We start from the raw sequence: 15,151 nt of genomic DNA, 5'->3' as shown, positions 1-15,151 counted from the left end.
CTTCAGTTTTCATGACGGAACAAAAAGGAACACCACGATCCACAGCAATTTCAGGTGTGAATCGACAAGTTCTCATCTTGTCAAAAAAAAAAAGCTGTTAATTACACAACACATTTAACACTAGTCTTGGCTCTCCTCTGCATTAATATTGTCCAAATAAAAGAATAGTGTGAATGTACATCAGGTACTATGATCATTTCCAGTTTTTAAAATGTGAGTATTTTTCTGCATTGAGTACTTTTACTTTTAATACTTTTAAGTACATTTTCATGATGCAACTTACATACTTTTACTTAAGTAACATTTACAATGCAGGACTTTTACTTATAACAGTATTTTTACAGTGTGGTATTAGGTACTTTTGCTTAAGTAAAGGATCTGAATACTTATTCCACCACTGATGAATTCTCGTAGCCTAGCAACGAGGCCAAATGTTGCGCTTTTGCTCCCGGAGCGTGATCTTCACTTCAGGTTATGGTCTAGACCCTGCGTTCCAATACCCATACAACTATACTATTAGTATGCCAAAAAGAGATTTAGTATACAATACATAGTATGTCAAATGCAGTATGCCACAAATACCAGCATGTCCTACTTCCTCTGTTCTGATTTTGCAGTATGCAAGCAGGCCCCCATGAAGTGCGCCGGGCTTTGAAGCCCATTGGACATAGCGGCCAAACAGTGGAATTGCAACTTCCGGGTCCATCACATGATGCCATGGGGCCCAAAAATACTTTCCCCCATACGCTTACATGGCTGTTTATCAGTGGACAATCTTTTATGAGCGTTACAACTCCTGTGAAATGACTCGTTTCATTATCAGAATTTGATCCATTCGGTCTAAAACATTTGAAAAGTCTAGAAGAGCCGCACGATTAAATCATTTAATCCCCATTCAAGTTAGCGGAGAGCTAAACCTGAAGTAGCCAGCATGGCCGGCGGAGGTCTCTAGTGCGCCTACTCTACGGGCCGCACAGTGCGGAAGCAGCACCGATCATCCGGGTAATTTTATACGAGGAAGTTGAACTTTTTTGGCTTCATGCTCCACTGAGCAACGCTTGTAGGAATGAACAAGGCTCCGCCTCGAACACTGTATCCAGGTTGTATTATACAGTATATCCATGTATGCAAGCCGGCATTCTTTTCTCGCTATTCTGACCCATAATCCTTTGTGCAGCATGTATGAGTAAGAGGGTTAAAGTTCAAGTTATGAAGAAATAGTATGTCCCAATGTATGCATACTGCGTGCAACAATGCATACCTGTAAGGGCAGCTGCAGTATATACTAAAAGTAAAAAGAAAAGTATGCAATTTGGAACTCAACCGAAGTGTGTGTGTGCGCGAGTGTGTGTCTGTGCTTGCAATGTTCCTTAATTGCCTTATTTCAAGAACCCACTCATCCTAGATATTCATAACTACACTACACCTGGTAGCCTCTGCCACCTCTGTATAAAGGTGTGTGTGGATGTGTGTGTAGGCTGGCTTGTGTTGTAAAGCGCCTTAAGTGGTCGCTGATAGTAGAAAGGTGCTTTATAAATGCAGTCCTTTGACCATTTACACACACCATGTCTACACTGTAGGTGCCAACAGTACTCAGAAGAAGCGGAATGATGAAAATGTTATTTTATGTTCTCTTATTTAACTAATGTCAAAGGATAGAAAACGTTATAATTGGAATATTCCTCATTCCTCATTTCTCACCCCAGTTGGTTCTTAGACACAAGTTTGGCAATTGACATTGTAATCCTGTTTTGTCTTGCACTGTAATGGCAACTTTTGATCTGCATATTCTAATTAATATCACAGTATCTCTTCAAATATCACATGCTGGTGGGTGATGATAACGAGGACTAAGTAACTAACTGCAGCATGTAAGCTACAGTATGTACCTTGGTGCTGGCTTGCCTTGCTTGGTGCTGCTTACTCTGAGTCAAACTAGTCGGCGAGTCTAAACTTAGCCCTCCGCTTGGCCAGCTTGTTTAAATATTGATTGATAGTGGAGTCGCTGCTATAGTAACAGTCACAGTTTTAATGGTGGTCAGGTGTCACTGGATCTCCAGTCGAGCAGATAGTGAGCGACAATGACTACAGTGCAGGATACTGCCACATGGAAAAACAAAGCTGTCTCTAAAGTCAGTGACATGTCCAGGGGTGGTAATAAAACAGATAAGGTAAGGCTCTTTACAGCCCTCATATCTGTGTGTCGTTAATGAGGACATGCTGGACTGGTAAAGAACGAGTCGACACGCGGAGATGAACGAGATGACACGTGGAGATGCATCAACACATTGTTGGCATTGCATTGTCATCATAGCAGAAACAATCTACTGTGTCTTGTTCTTATCTGCAGGGTGATGACAAGGTGGACTTGTGTGGCCGGGGAAGCTGGTGGCTGGAAACACTGAAAGTAGGTGTCATGCTGTATGCAGTATGGTTTCATGGCCTGTCTACGGAGGAGAGGCTGCTCCATTGACTTCTGTCCAAGCCCGAACAACTGGCTCATTAGCTCATGTGTAAATACAGTAGATTTTCAGTTAATGGCTTTTATTGCATAGCACTATCCCATTGTCTGTGTCCAAAGTGTGCTGTCTGCCCGAAATAAATTCAAACACTTACACTGCAGTGAATCCAGTCTCTAAGTGCCTTACAGTGCATTTGTGGTAATAATGCATATACCTAATTAATTATTAGTTCATCTTAATGTAATCCCAGCTCTCAGGCTCCATTTACTGAAATTATAGCTTGTTTGCGGTGCATTTACAGTACAGTACATTTATGGAATACTTATTTACTCTGCTTACAGAAACAGGCATTTTATTATTATTATTTATTATTTATTATTATATTTTTGTACCATCACCAAGATATTGCTTGTGATTCAGTCAAAATTCGGTTGCATTCTAAAATAAGGATTAGAAATAAAACTGCAAAGATTAATCGATTACTTGTCAACTATTAAATGAATCGCCAACTATTTTGATAATTGATTAATTGGTTTGAGTAATTTTTTATATAAAAAATAAAAATTATCTGATTCCAGCTTCTTAAATGTGAATATTTTCTAGTTTCTTTACTCCTCTGTGCTGAAACTGAGTATCTTTAAACTGTGGACAAGACAAGACCTTTGAGAACGTCATCTTGGGCTTTGGGAAACACCAAGCTACATTTTTCACCATTTTCTGGCATTTTCTAGACCAAACAACTAATCGATTAAACAAGAAAATAATCGACAGATTAATCAACAATGAAAATAACCGTTAGTTGCAGCCCTAATTAGAAATAACCATTATATTGTTGTAATGTAGATTGAAAATAAAATAATCAAACCCTCAAAAAGAGTTTCACTAACAATGCTAGTGTTCCACTTGCTAGAGCTGATTTTAGCTCTTACGGCCAACGGCCCAGTAATGGCTACATCATGGTCCACAGCGCCGCGGAGGAGGGGCTGGCTATAGTCCACACAGCATTCCAGAATGCAAATGTTTTTACCCTACTATGGCCATGCCAAGACCCGCCCTTCAATAGCATTAACACACTACTATTGGCCAGGCATCCATGCTTACGCAAGGTAACGTAACCCGATTGGTACAGGTCCTATCCCCTGACCAGTCGGCTATCCTAACCTTAACCACTCGAGGTCAATGCCTAACCCCAACCAATCGAGCTGCTAATGAAGGGCGGGAAAATTGGCTTCCGGGATGGAAGAGAAATGTGCTCTCATTTATTGGCATTTCTTTAAACCAATCACAATTGTCATCTGCAAAATAGCCTTGTTTTGGTGGAATGTGTACGTTCAAAAGTAGTTTTAGTCATGCAACAGAAAACTCAGATCGGACAGATAGCTAGCTAGCTGTCTGGATTTACGCTGCAGAGATCTGAGGAGCAGTTAACCATAGTCCTCAGAAATCCACCGGAGTTTAGTATGCCAACACAAAGAAAGCAGAAGGTAACGGACATCCGGACGAAAAGAGCGTGATCCGTAGGAATTTCCGGCAGCACCGGACAAACCCAGAAGTTGAACGTCGTGGATATAGACTGACAACATGCTAACAATACAGTAAAGTGTCAGAGCACCAAGCCATGTGTTAACACATTCCCTAAACTTCTCTCCCCTTCTTTCAGGACACACCCATTCCAGGTGTCTATCACATCCGCGACTTCCTCGAAGACGCTGAACTGAACCCGGTGAGGAAGACCTACGGGTTCAAAGGCGTTGGCAGAAAAGCCCACCCTCTGGGCGTACGTAAGGGGGATTTGCTTCTCCCCGGGGCGTATGACTACATCGACTCCATCCAGGAGGTCTCGAAGCACCAGGCGTCCTACTCTTTCAAAAACTGTCCACGGCCCAACATCGTCACCCTGGGCATCAGGGACAAGGTGGGGTTTATTTATGACCATCACTAATCTTGCTGGCACATGCAATTGACCTAATATTAAAGAAATAGTTCACCATTTTGAAAAATACCCTTATTTTCTTTCTTTCTCAGTTAGATTTTCCATTATTACTTGCCCAAAAAAAATGGGTTCAGTCTGCGGTGTAGCATCCAGTCAATAATGAAACCAGTCGTCGCTGTCCAAATGGGTCTCACGCCAGTTCGTAAATAGTCACGTTATTTTGATTTATTGATTCGTGTACAGGTCACGATTTTCTCGTTTATTTTGTGTACAGGTCACGATTCTTGACCATTTCACGAACTGCCATGACACTGGGCTGCTGTGGGGGACGCAACAACGGGGAAAATAAACGCCACACCCCCGCGAAAACAACAGGATAGGCCGCCACACGTGGCCACAACGGGGAAATTAAACGCCACACGCCGGCGACAACAACGGGACCGCCACACAGGGACGCGATCCCCGGGCGCAGGGACACGATCCGCGGTCTCTGTGGCACGCAACAAGGGAGACATGAAACGCCACAACAACGGGACGGTTGAGGTTAGGAAAAGAAGATACTGGGAAAGGTACCGTCACACGCAAGACACGCCGACAACAACGGGACGTTTGTGGTTAGGAAGAGAATAACGCGGAAAGGAACTGCAACACACCGGACTGTATTGTTTGACCCATCCACCACGCCAACCAACCTCCCTATGCGGATTTTCTGCTTTTCATACTACTCCCTACCGTTGTCGTGCTGTGATTACGAAACATGCTTCCCATTTAAATACATTAAATTAAAATTCGTAATCACCACACGAAAAAAACGACATAATCGTGTCCTGTTCACGAATCAATAGATTCAATAACGTAACCATTTCACGAACTGCCATGAGACGAGGCTGCGCTGTCAGGCAGATAGCTGATACCTCGTCTCTCCATATTTCATCATTTTAATTCTTTTCATAAATCAATGCTATTGGTACGGAAGCGTATTGCATTCACAAAAGAAAAACAGTTAGACACCTTATCTCGTAAATGACAAGATCTTTTCTCATAATTACGAGATTTTTTTCTCATGATAGTAATTTCGAGATAAGGTGTCTTATTTTTTTCTTCTTTTGTGAATGCAATATGCTTCCGTACTATTGGTCACTGTTTAGATCTGTCTGTGGGTTTTACAAATATTTAAACAGTGACGAGGCAATTTCGTACGACTTTGTCCGAGGTAAATAGAACAATAAAATGTTTTCAAATGAGCCTTTTTCTATTTCCTGAAAAACAACGGTTTTGGACACACAAAGTTTTCACCCGACAGCGATGAAGTTATTACACCAATGGCAAAAAAAGCTACATTGTTAATTATGTTATATTAACGCTGCCTTCACATTGGCACAGTAGATACGGCTGTGAATTCCTATGGAAATTCGCAGACCGCATGCGAATGGGTCCGAACTGATGCCAACGAGTGTGGTGCGAAAATAATCTGGTCCGTTGGTCATCCGGATGCGATAAAAAAGTTGAACTCGTATAACAGGCAACGGACAGTTCCTATGTGACAATCCGAGCGGATGTTAGCGTTGCTGTGGTACTTATAAACAAATCTGAATTTTTAACTTTTAATAAAAAACATTAGCGTGTAATTATAGAAAGGGGTAAAAGATCGATTCATTTTGGAGTATGAGAAAAGTTCTTCCGTGCAGAAACGATGTATAGGATACCTGCTATGGCTAAGTTGGTTAGCAACAGACATGGAACTATTGACATTATACCGCTATATCACATTTAACCGATGTCAACATCCTTGGCAACTTTTCTCCACGCAGCAGCCTTTCTGTTTATATCTCTATAGCCCTCAGATGAGAGGTCATAGAGAATTGGACATTCGGACACTGACAGAATGAGTCGTTCTAGTCTCTCCGCCATTTTTTTTCTACTCACTTCCAACGCTTTCAACGGTGTAGTACGACATTTGCGTATTACGTGAGCTGAAGTGCCAGTGTGAATGGCGAGTTATTTTTAGCATGACGTGTTGTTAACTCCTAGCCCTCTACACCACCTTGATTTAATTATGCATTTCTTAGCTTATCAACACATCATCACGGTACAGTAGGAGCAGGTGCTGCAGCAGACTAACTGAAAAACACAAAATGTGTTGGAAGCACAAGCCAGCTGTTGGCGATGTAACACAGCCATAGCCTGTATAGATAGAACACAGCAGGCGAAAAAAACAACAGAAAAACTCATGCTGACACTGTCATAGATATTTAAACACTTCTTTATCTTTATTCCTTGTGCCAGCATATAAACACTTCACCATGCGACTATGATGTGACAGCGAAACCAGTGGAGAAGATTCCCTGCAAGTAAGCACTCGACAAACAGCCTCTCTTTAACTCTCAGATCACAGCGGAGCAGACAACCCATGAATCAACCCTTGATCGCCGAATCCTTCCCCTTCATACAACTTCTCCTTCCCTCTCTCATCTCCTCACAGCACAAAGATGGAGGAGCAATCACAAACCTGCTCTCATTTTCTCGCCTCTGATCATGCATGGCCTTATTCTTTTCTTCCTCTCACTCTTCTCCTCTTTTCTTTTTTTTCTTCTTTTTTTGACAGCCACCCTCTGTCTTTTCTCCTCTTCTTGCAGGCATGTGATGTTTCGGTCGACTGTGCAGCGGATCAGCTTTCCTCCTGTAAGTATCTGGTCACCAAGACCAAGTTATTAGGACCAATCAGTCTTTCCATTGCCCGCAAAAAGGCTTCATTACAATACACTTACAATAGGTTTTAGTTACAAGCTGTGACCCTAATGAGTATCTTTTGCTGAACAAGAGCTCGTTATGACAACCACGAGGGTCAAAGGAAACCGATCCCACAGGCTGTCTGATTATATCATTTGCCCCATATGAGGGCCTGTTATGGCACTGTACTAGCCGACCAGTCAGCTGTGGTTCATATTGCAGTGTTGCAGCCATGCTGATGGATATTTGAGCCGTGCTGGCAGCTGCTGAGTGTTGACAGAGAAGGAAAGGTGCTAAGAAATCCTGAGGGTGTTATTATGCCGAGTTGGGGGCAGTTTTCTGCTGTTAGTGGTGTGACAGCGACTCTAAGACAAGTTTGTTGTCAAAGGTTAAGCAACTACACAAATCCTACAGCGAAGTGAACTGAAAGCCCGGAGCATTCAGACAGCTGACCTGGCGTAGGCCGGCAGATATTAACGGATCAAAATTGAAGAGTCTTAATGGTTTACACTGGGAACTCTTGGTCCACCTTGAGGAAGGAATTTCAGATTTGGCCAAGAATGAAAAAAAATAAAAAAAACGAAATAAATTATGAAAGATATGAAACAGATTTCCACAGATCCAAAGACCTCCAGTAAGTGAAAGATGTTTGGGAACACAAATAAGAAGAAGATGTATATTCCCTTTTTCTGATTTGACTTTAATTTTTCCATCCTGGGGCTACTGTGTGTCCTACATTTACATGTTGTGCTTTTTTATTTTTTTTTTGCAATATCAACTGCACATGCTGCTCGGAAGGAACAAATCCTCCCATAAGATTCAAGCCTGTTTGAATTAAATTCAAAATCCCAGGCATTTTCATATGAATAAATGTCCTCATCTCTGTTGCTATAGCAAATAAGTGATTCAACCTTTAACTACTGCATGAAAACTTGCTGATCTAAACACCTGCTGTTTGGTATAGTTTCTATCCGCCACACTAGCTGCATGGCATGCATGTCGGTCGGTCTATCACTTTGGCTCACACTGAAATATCTCAACAACTATTGGAGAGCCACAAAACTGTGAATGGGCATCCATGGTCCCTGAGGATGAATCATAAGGAATTTGGTGATTCCCTGACTTTTCCTCTATAACCACCATGAGGTTGACTAGGGATGTTTATACAGTAATTAACCGTTTCAACGTTAACCGACTGCTCGGAAATACCTTGAGCGCACAACAAAGTGGCCAGTACAAGTAATGCAGAATGTTGAAGCCTCATGGACAGGTCAACGGGGACTCAGTTGCCTGCTTGTCGGTTAATGGTTAATGATCGGTTAACAAGGGTTGGCTATCAGAAGAATATATATATATATATATATATATATATATATATATATATATATATATATATCCATAAAGGTTGACATTGGTATTTTTAAATGAAATATCTCAACAATTATTGGATCTATTGCCATGAAACTTAATACAGACAAGGTCAAGGTCCTCACAGGATGAATTGTAATATCATTGGTCATCCCTTCACTTTCCATCTAGTGCAGCCTTCGGCTCAAAATATAAATCCATCTGGTACTTTTGTTTGTGCTAATTTGAATGTGTTGCATTAACAATCTAAACTAAAATGAAAAATGTGCCTGGTAAATCATGTCAGCATTGTCATTAGCATTTAGCTCAAAGCTCCACTGTGCCTAAGTACAGCCTCATAGAGCAGCTAGCATGGCTGTAGCATCATTTTGTTTGCTCCCCACTAGAGCAAATACAATACATGTTTTCTGTTTATGTTTTTGGAGGCAAAAGTGCCTTACTGTTATTTTTTCCAAATCAAGGAATTCAAGAATCTGTCATATTGATTTCACCTCATATTATTTATAAAAAATTCTCAAGGTTTCAAGTTGATTTAAAGAGTCCTCTATAGCAAGGTCTTCTTGGATGCACCAATCAAAAACAGGTTAAAGTTTTCACAGACATTACCTCCACCATGCAGGCGAACGTATCTAATTTGCTGTGCCATAGTAGGAAAGTAGGCCAGGTGCTTTGGCTCAAACACACTTGCACACAGTTGTGTAAGAGAGTTTCACCACCTGCACCGGCTCCCGTGAAATAGCAGCACCTCTGGGAGCATCAAGCAAGCACGCGGGGCCAAGCAGGCCAGTTGCCGAGGATCAAGTGAACTGGCAACTGGGCTCAAATGGCATGTAATGGTAGCAGCCATCCCTCCAAGGAGCAGAGGAGAGGAAAAGACATCTTCCTGTCTCCCTCTGTCAGAATCAGAGAGCAGATGAAAATGAAAGGCTGGTCCTGTGTTCAGGGACAGGGAGACAGTTTTATGTCTAAAGGAGGAGGGTAGAGGAGGGCTGATGCTATTTCTGCATGGCACGCCGCTGGTGATGACCAGTATGTGTGTTAGTGGGTAAGAGGAAAGGAGAAGTGAAGGAGAGAGAGGGTGAGAGACTTGACTATTGCCAGAGGCTAACACAGATCACATGGGCGGAAAAAACACAACACAACCATGATATGTCATAGGTCTTAAACATATGGGTAGAAGGGCCTAAAATAGATCTGATGTATAGCCTATTGTTGTATCCTTCAAATGACTTGGGTATCAGCAGTATAACAATAGGTTTACATGAGCTTATAGGCCCATAGGGGAAAGAATGTATCTCTCATTTGGCTCAGAAAATGTTAGAGGTCATGATATACAGTGGGGGAATGCTTACACCATCACCTTTGGTTTGATTGGACTCTGTAGGGTTTACTCTGTCAGCAAGTTTTGTTGGGACGCTTAAGAACAATGCCATTTGAACTTTTATGACACCATAAAAATGAAGGTCCAGGTTCTCCTCCTGAAAAACAGGGCTGTTCTTTAAAGGTGCTTGTACTAATCCAGAATAACAAGCTGACGTTAGCTACAACAAAACTCTTGCTCATATTTAGCTGCTTCTCTGTGTGCCCTTACCTAAATTACTATGAGTGCACAAAACCTGATTATTAAGTCACAGGGACTGGGAAGCAGTTGATTTAACTGCTGTGTTACCTACAAGCTAGTGACACGAAACAAATAGAGGGAGGAGGGCATGACAATGAAGTTATGTTTAAGTGGCAAAATACAGTTTCTTACCTAATCAAAGGAAATAAATCACATTTGTTACATGCTAATAATTTCATGCTAGCCTTGGCCTGCAACGTAATGAAGGTGAGGTATATCATGTTTAGCTAAAGTTATGGGGATTACAATGCACCTTGTTTTAACCCGCTGCGTTACCAAACGTCTGTCCAAAACAAGCTACTTGCTACAAGCTAAAGGCTACTGCTAACTGACATTTTCAATGAAGATAATAGCTAGCTTAAAAAAACAAGCTCAACATACAAAAATACAACAAAGACAAAATATGACATGCTAATTACTACATGCTAGGCTGGGTCTGCAACATGTGAGGTTGAGGTATAACATGGTTCAGTCAGGAACACTCTCGTCATAGATTTAACCATTTATTGCAACAAATGGAAATACAGTTATACTTGGCGATGAAGGCTCTGTTCTGATGATGCTCCCTGGATCAGCCAAGCCGCATGCTAAGATGACACAGGGAGCATGCTGATGAGACCCCCCTGTACACAAGAGTAGGCCCAATCCAAGACATAGTTATGATGATACCCAAAACAGGGAAGGTGGAGGCTGGGGTGGTGGAGGCAAGCTTCGCCAGCAGCAGCGGTGTGAGGCAGCATTGGAGTAGCAGGAAACAGAGAGGAATAGGGAGACACTTAAATGGACCGCCTGATGTGAAAATGGCTGTGATTGGTTGTGACTGATTGGAATGATAATTCCATTAGTGGGCCTATGACTTCCATGTCCTGCATGAACTAACGTAATGCTTAATTTAGCTTAAGTTTTATCCAGTTGGTTTTTACTTGCAATAGTGGGTTACCAAACCTCTGTCCAATAACTAAAGTATTTGCTACGTGTGTTTTCTTTTCCTCTACATATATGTCTTAACTGACCAAAGGTAAGGAACCCAATGTGTGCTCACATGATAATGATTACATGCTAGCCTTGGTCAACACCATGTTAAGGCTTGATCACAAAATCCATCAATCAGTCCATCAATCAGTAATAGCTCCTATCTCTGACCACCTTAGAAAGAGGGGCCTGCTCCATGCCACTATAATCCACAGACCAGTCCAGGAAAAGGCATCACTTCCTGCTTCAAATCTACATTGCCGCGGCTCCACTGTGTGCACTCTGTAAGTCTGGTAGGCTACTTCACATTTAGCTACATCATGTCCTCTATAGATGCACACAGGTCACATGTGAACATGTCCAACATTTCATTATTAGTGTGGCTAGTTTGTGGCTATGAATTTATGTGTTATACCCTTTCACTTTTGCCATCAGTTAAATTCTTAATGATTGAAATGCAATATACTAATGTTTCGTTGGATTCAGTAGTGACCTTATCATGGTATTGATGAAAATTCAGCAAAGTTTAAAGAGATAAGATGATTTAGTTATGATTTAGAAAATTCCTGGAAGTATCACACCATCGCACCATCACATAAGAGAATGCAGCAAAGCAAACATACCTCACACAAATAAGCACAGATATCCAATGGCTGCAGCAATTCAAAACATACTTTTATGATAAGATTGATAATTTCTTAACACTAAAGAGAGAACTAAGAAGAAAATAAATGTGTGTGTGTGTGTGTGTGTGCATTGTCTGTGCATTCCACAGAAGACCCCAGGACCAGGGGCCCACGAACCTTGCTGGAAGTTGGGTGATCGTGTGAACACAGAAGCCATAGACCCATCATTTAGCCTCTTCTTTCGCAACATTCTCTAGTGTGGACTGCGCCATCTCCCCTTCCTGTCAGCTTGATGGCAGATCACGACCCTACCTTACTAATAAAAATAAAAGTAAAATTACGAATATGCAAAAGGAAGAAATATTCCAGTCTCTTATTACTTGGACCAATGTTTATCTGCATGTGGTCTGCCAAAGACATAATAAGCTGCATTTGTTGTGCTCAAATCGCTTTAGTGATGCCGGCCAGGGAAGCAGAATGATCTTATCTGCAACAAAGGGTAATTCATTCCACTTAACTACATGTTCCCGGAATTGCTCTCTCCCTTCATCTCTCCTCTCTCCTGCTCTTGCTCCTCTTTCCCTCTCTGTCAGCAGTCAGGCTGCTTTGCCTTCCTACTATCTCTGCCCTGCGATCCACTCATGAGGAGGAATGCTGCTCAGCCATGCGTCACATGCACATAGCTTAGTGTGGCATGCTGCACCCTCAGATAACACATTCAGTACCAAGGCAGTGGCACACAATAAAACAGCTATTCTTATCGCTACCTACTCCGCATACTCATTCTTTTCACGAAACAAACAAACACGGCCAATAATGTAGGGACACAGAGAACAGCAGCGGTAGGAATCATCTCCGTGTGGAACATAATGAGGTGGTGTAGATTACAGTGCAACAGATGAAAGGTACAAAAACAAAGATAATGCAGATTTGCTATTTGTCTGATCCTGGAGAGTGTTTCTTTTGTTATGTATTTACTCAGAGAAGGGGTTTGCTAAGCATGCATGCACTTTGTTTTCTATTCATAGATAGATAGATAGAAACACACGCCTAAGAGCAGCAGGATTGTTGATGGCGTGGAGACTTATATCCGTCCATTCTGCCCAGCCAGATTCTGTTATCAGAGGATGGAAATATGTTCAATGATAATTAGAGCCCACACAATCACCCATAGCAACGAATAATATAGCAAGGAGTCGTCATGATGCCATTAACAAACAATAGCACAGCTTCTTTATTGATCAGTGGAAACCAGTCACATAACTTTTAACTTTGATGGATGATTCTTTTTAGATCATTTGGATGGAGACACTCAACTAATGTATCTACAAATTCCCTTCATCATCAGTGGAGCAGCGTGCTGTATCCTAGGCACATTTGTGACCTGTTTTCACTACAAACATGGCTCATCTCGCCTCCTCTTCTTCGCTGGTTCATTAAAGCAGCACTAATCAACACTTTGACATGAACAATGGATCAAATGACCCGTCTGCAGTTTTCCTCACCCTCTATGGAGTACTTTAGTGTTTTTCATTGTTTAGCTCATTGTCTTGTTTTCTTTAATCAAAAAGCTCTAATGAAACCAAATGTACGCTACCTGCATACCAAACAGCAGATGCGCAAAATTAGCAAATAGCCTTTGAGCATAGCATTTAGCAGCTAAAGAGACAGATATTTCCCTCAGGAGTTGGTGAAGATCAAAACGAGAGCTGAAAGGAGATTGAATAATGGACTTGTTGAGTGTTCAGGAACACAACTCCACATGAATGCTGATGTTGCTCCGTGTCTGCCGGATGCATAAATGAACAACTGTTTGCAAACATGCTTGACATATTAACTTGTGAAAATATGTCAATGTTGTGTGTACAGCTTGTTCTGCTGCCCACAAGCAGCGGCAATAACAGTTGACGTAGCATAAAACGCATACAGTTAACACAGTGAGACAAAGCGGGGCCATGTTTGTGGTGATGTGACTGCAACACCTGGGATGGTTTGTGGAAAACATTGGGTTAGATGCTGGTTTGAACTATGGAAAACACTGGCTCATTTTGGACAGACTGTATACATGCTGTCGGTATGCAATCTGTGCTGCCTGCACGATACAATATGCGCATGCACATAAATACGTAGTAGAAAACATGATGGTTTCCCTACAGTATTTGTATCACGCATGCGTTGAAACACTTGACGGCCAGGCGGCATATAACATTTTATGTTATTCATTATGCAGTTCACGGCGGGTCTGTTTTATAAAGATATTTAAAGTAAGTACTTATTGTCACTGATCCAAAACCGCATAGCGACGTCCGTGTACTACGCCTTGGTGACATTGTTATTTTTGTGACATGTAGTGTGGGGATGTTGTGATGTTTTTAAATGTAGCTTACGCTATGCATTACGAGGTGTTTACGTGGTTGCCAATCCAAAATAATAAAGGAGCCATGTGACAGAATAGTGGAGGGATGAGGTCACAGGTGCTGCATTTTAGCTTTGGCGAAGAGTTGTTCATAATATCCACAAAACATCTCAAACCACCTCCACTGGTGGGTCAACATTCAGCTGATGAAGCAGCATCCCTAAAGCTGGTAAGGACTGTTCTTGTTTCTTGCTCAATAGGGCACTTCAGCAAAGGTAAACATTGACATAAAACATAGGCTGGACTATGAGTAGAAGCTCATTTCAATAACGCTTTGTTAGTTATAAGGGGATTTTGGAACTCGTGAGATACTGCACATATTGAGGCATTTACTCTTCCACACGCATTGACATCAGTGAAGTGTTTTGTTTGGTATAACAGTCAGGCGAGCCGTACCGACATTATCACGACACATCGTCATGGCCGACTTTTACAATAATCCCCACCAGGCCACCACTCTGTTTTCCTTACGTTGCAGACACTTAAGAGCTTGAGGAGGTTCAAGAGCCGAGCTTTTATTCTCCCTGTCATTATTCTGGAGACAAAGGAGCAGGACACTTCCACCCAGAGAGGAAGGCACTTCTTATTAACACGGGGCTTTGCATGCAGCCTCTAGAGGGCTGAACATGTGTATCCACTTATTGTGAGGAAGACGCAATGAGAGAGATGTGAGTGTGTGTGTGTGTGTGTGTGTGTGTTCTTGTTTAACTATATTCGTGGGGTCCAAAAATCGGGAATACAGTATACTTGTAGGGTCCGGACAGCTTTGTGGGGCCAAAATGTTGGACCCCACAACTTAAAAGGGCTGTTTGAGGGTTAAGACTTGGTTTTAGGATTAGGGTTAGAATTAGGTTATGGTTAGGGTTAGGGTAAGGGTTAAGGTTAGGCATTTAGTTGTGATGGTTAAGGTTAGGGTAAGGGGCTAGGGAATGCATTATGTCAATGATGGGTCCCCACAAAGATAGTGAAACGCACTGTGTGTGTGTGTGTGTGTGTGTGTGTGTGTGTGTGTGTGTGTGTGTG

At 41.9% G+C, this 15,151-nt stretch overlaps 1 protein-coding gene across 1 annotated transcript; it reads left to right on the top strand.

Annotated features, from left to right (window-relative positions):
* Nucleotides 1-2,081: 2,081 nt before the first annotated feature.
* Nucleotides 2,082-12,005, top strand: stpg4 (sperm-tail PG-rich repeat containing 4). Its single transcript, XM_078273723.1, has 7 exons — nt 2,082-2,171; nt 2,351-2,407; nt 4,123-4,377; nt 6,682-6,746; nt 7,032-7,077; nt 11,266-11,370; nt 11,970-12,005. Exons 1-7 carry the CDS (start codon nt 2,082-2,084, stop codon nt 12,003-12,005), a joined length of 654 nt encoding a protein of 217 aa, XP_078129849.1.
* Nucleotides 12,006-15,151: the final 3,146 nt, after the last annotated feature.

Source organism: Sander vitreus, chromosome 17, assembly GCF_031162955.1.
Source record: "Sander vitreus isolate 19-12246 chromosome 17, sanVit1, whole genome shotgun sequence".
Taxonomy (NCBI): Eukaryota; Metazoa; Chordata; class Actinopteri; order Perciformes; family Percidae; genus Sander; species Sander vitreus.
The sequence above is the reverse complement of the archived record's forward strand: the minus strand, read 5'-3'. Positions and strand labels throughout refer to the sequence as shown.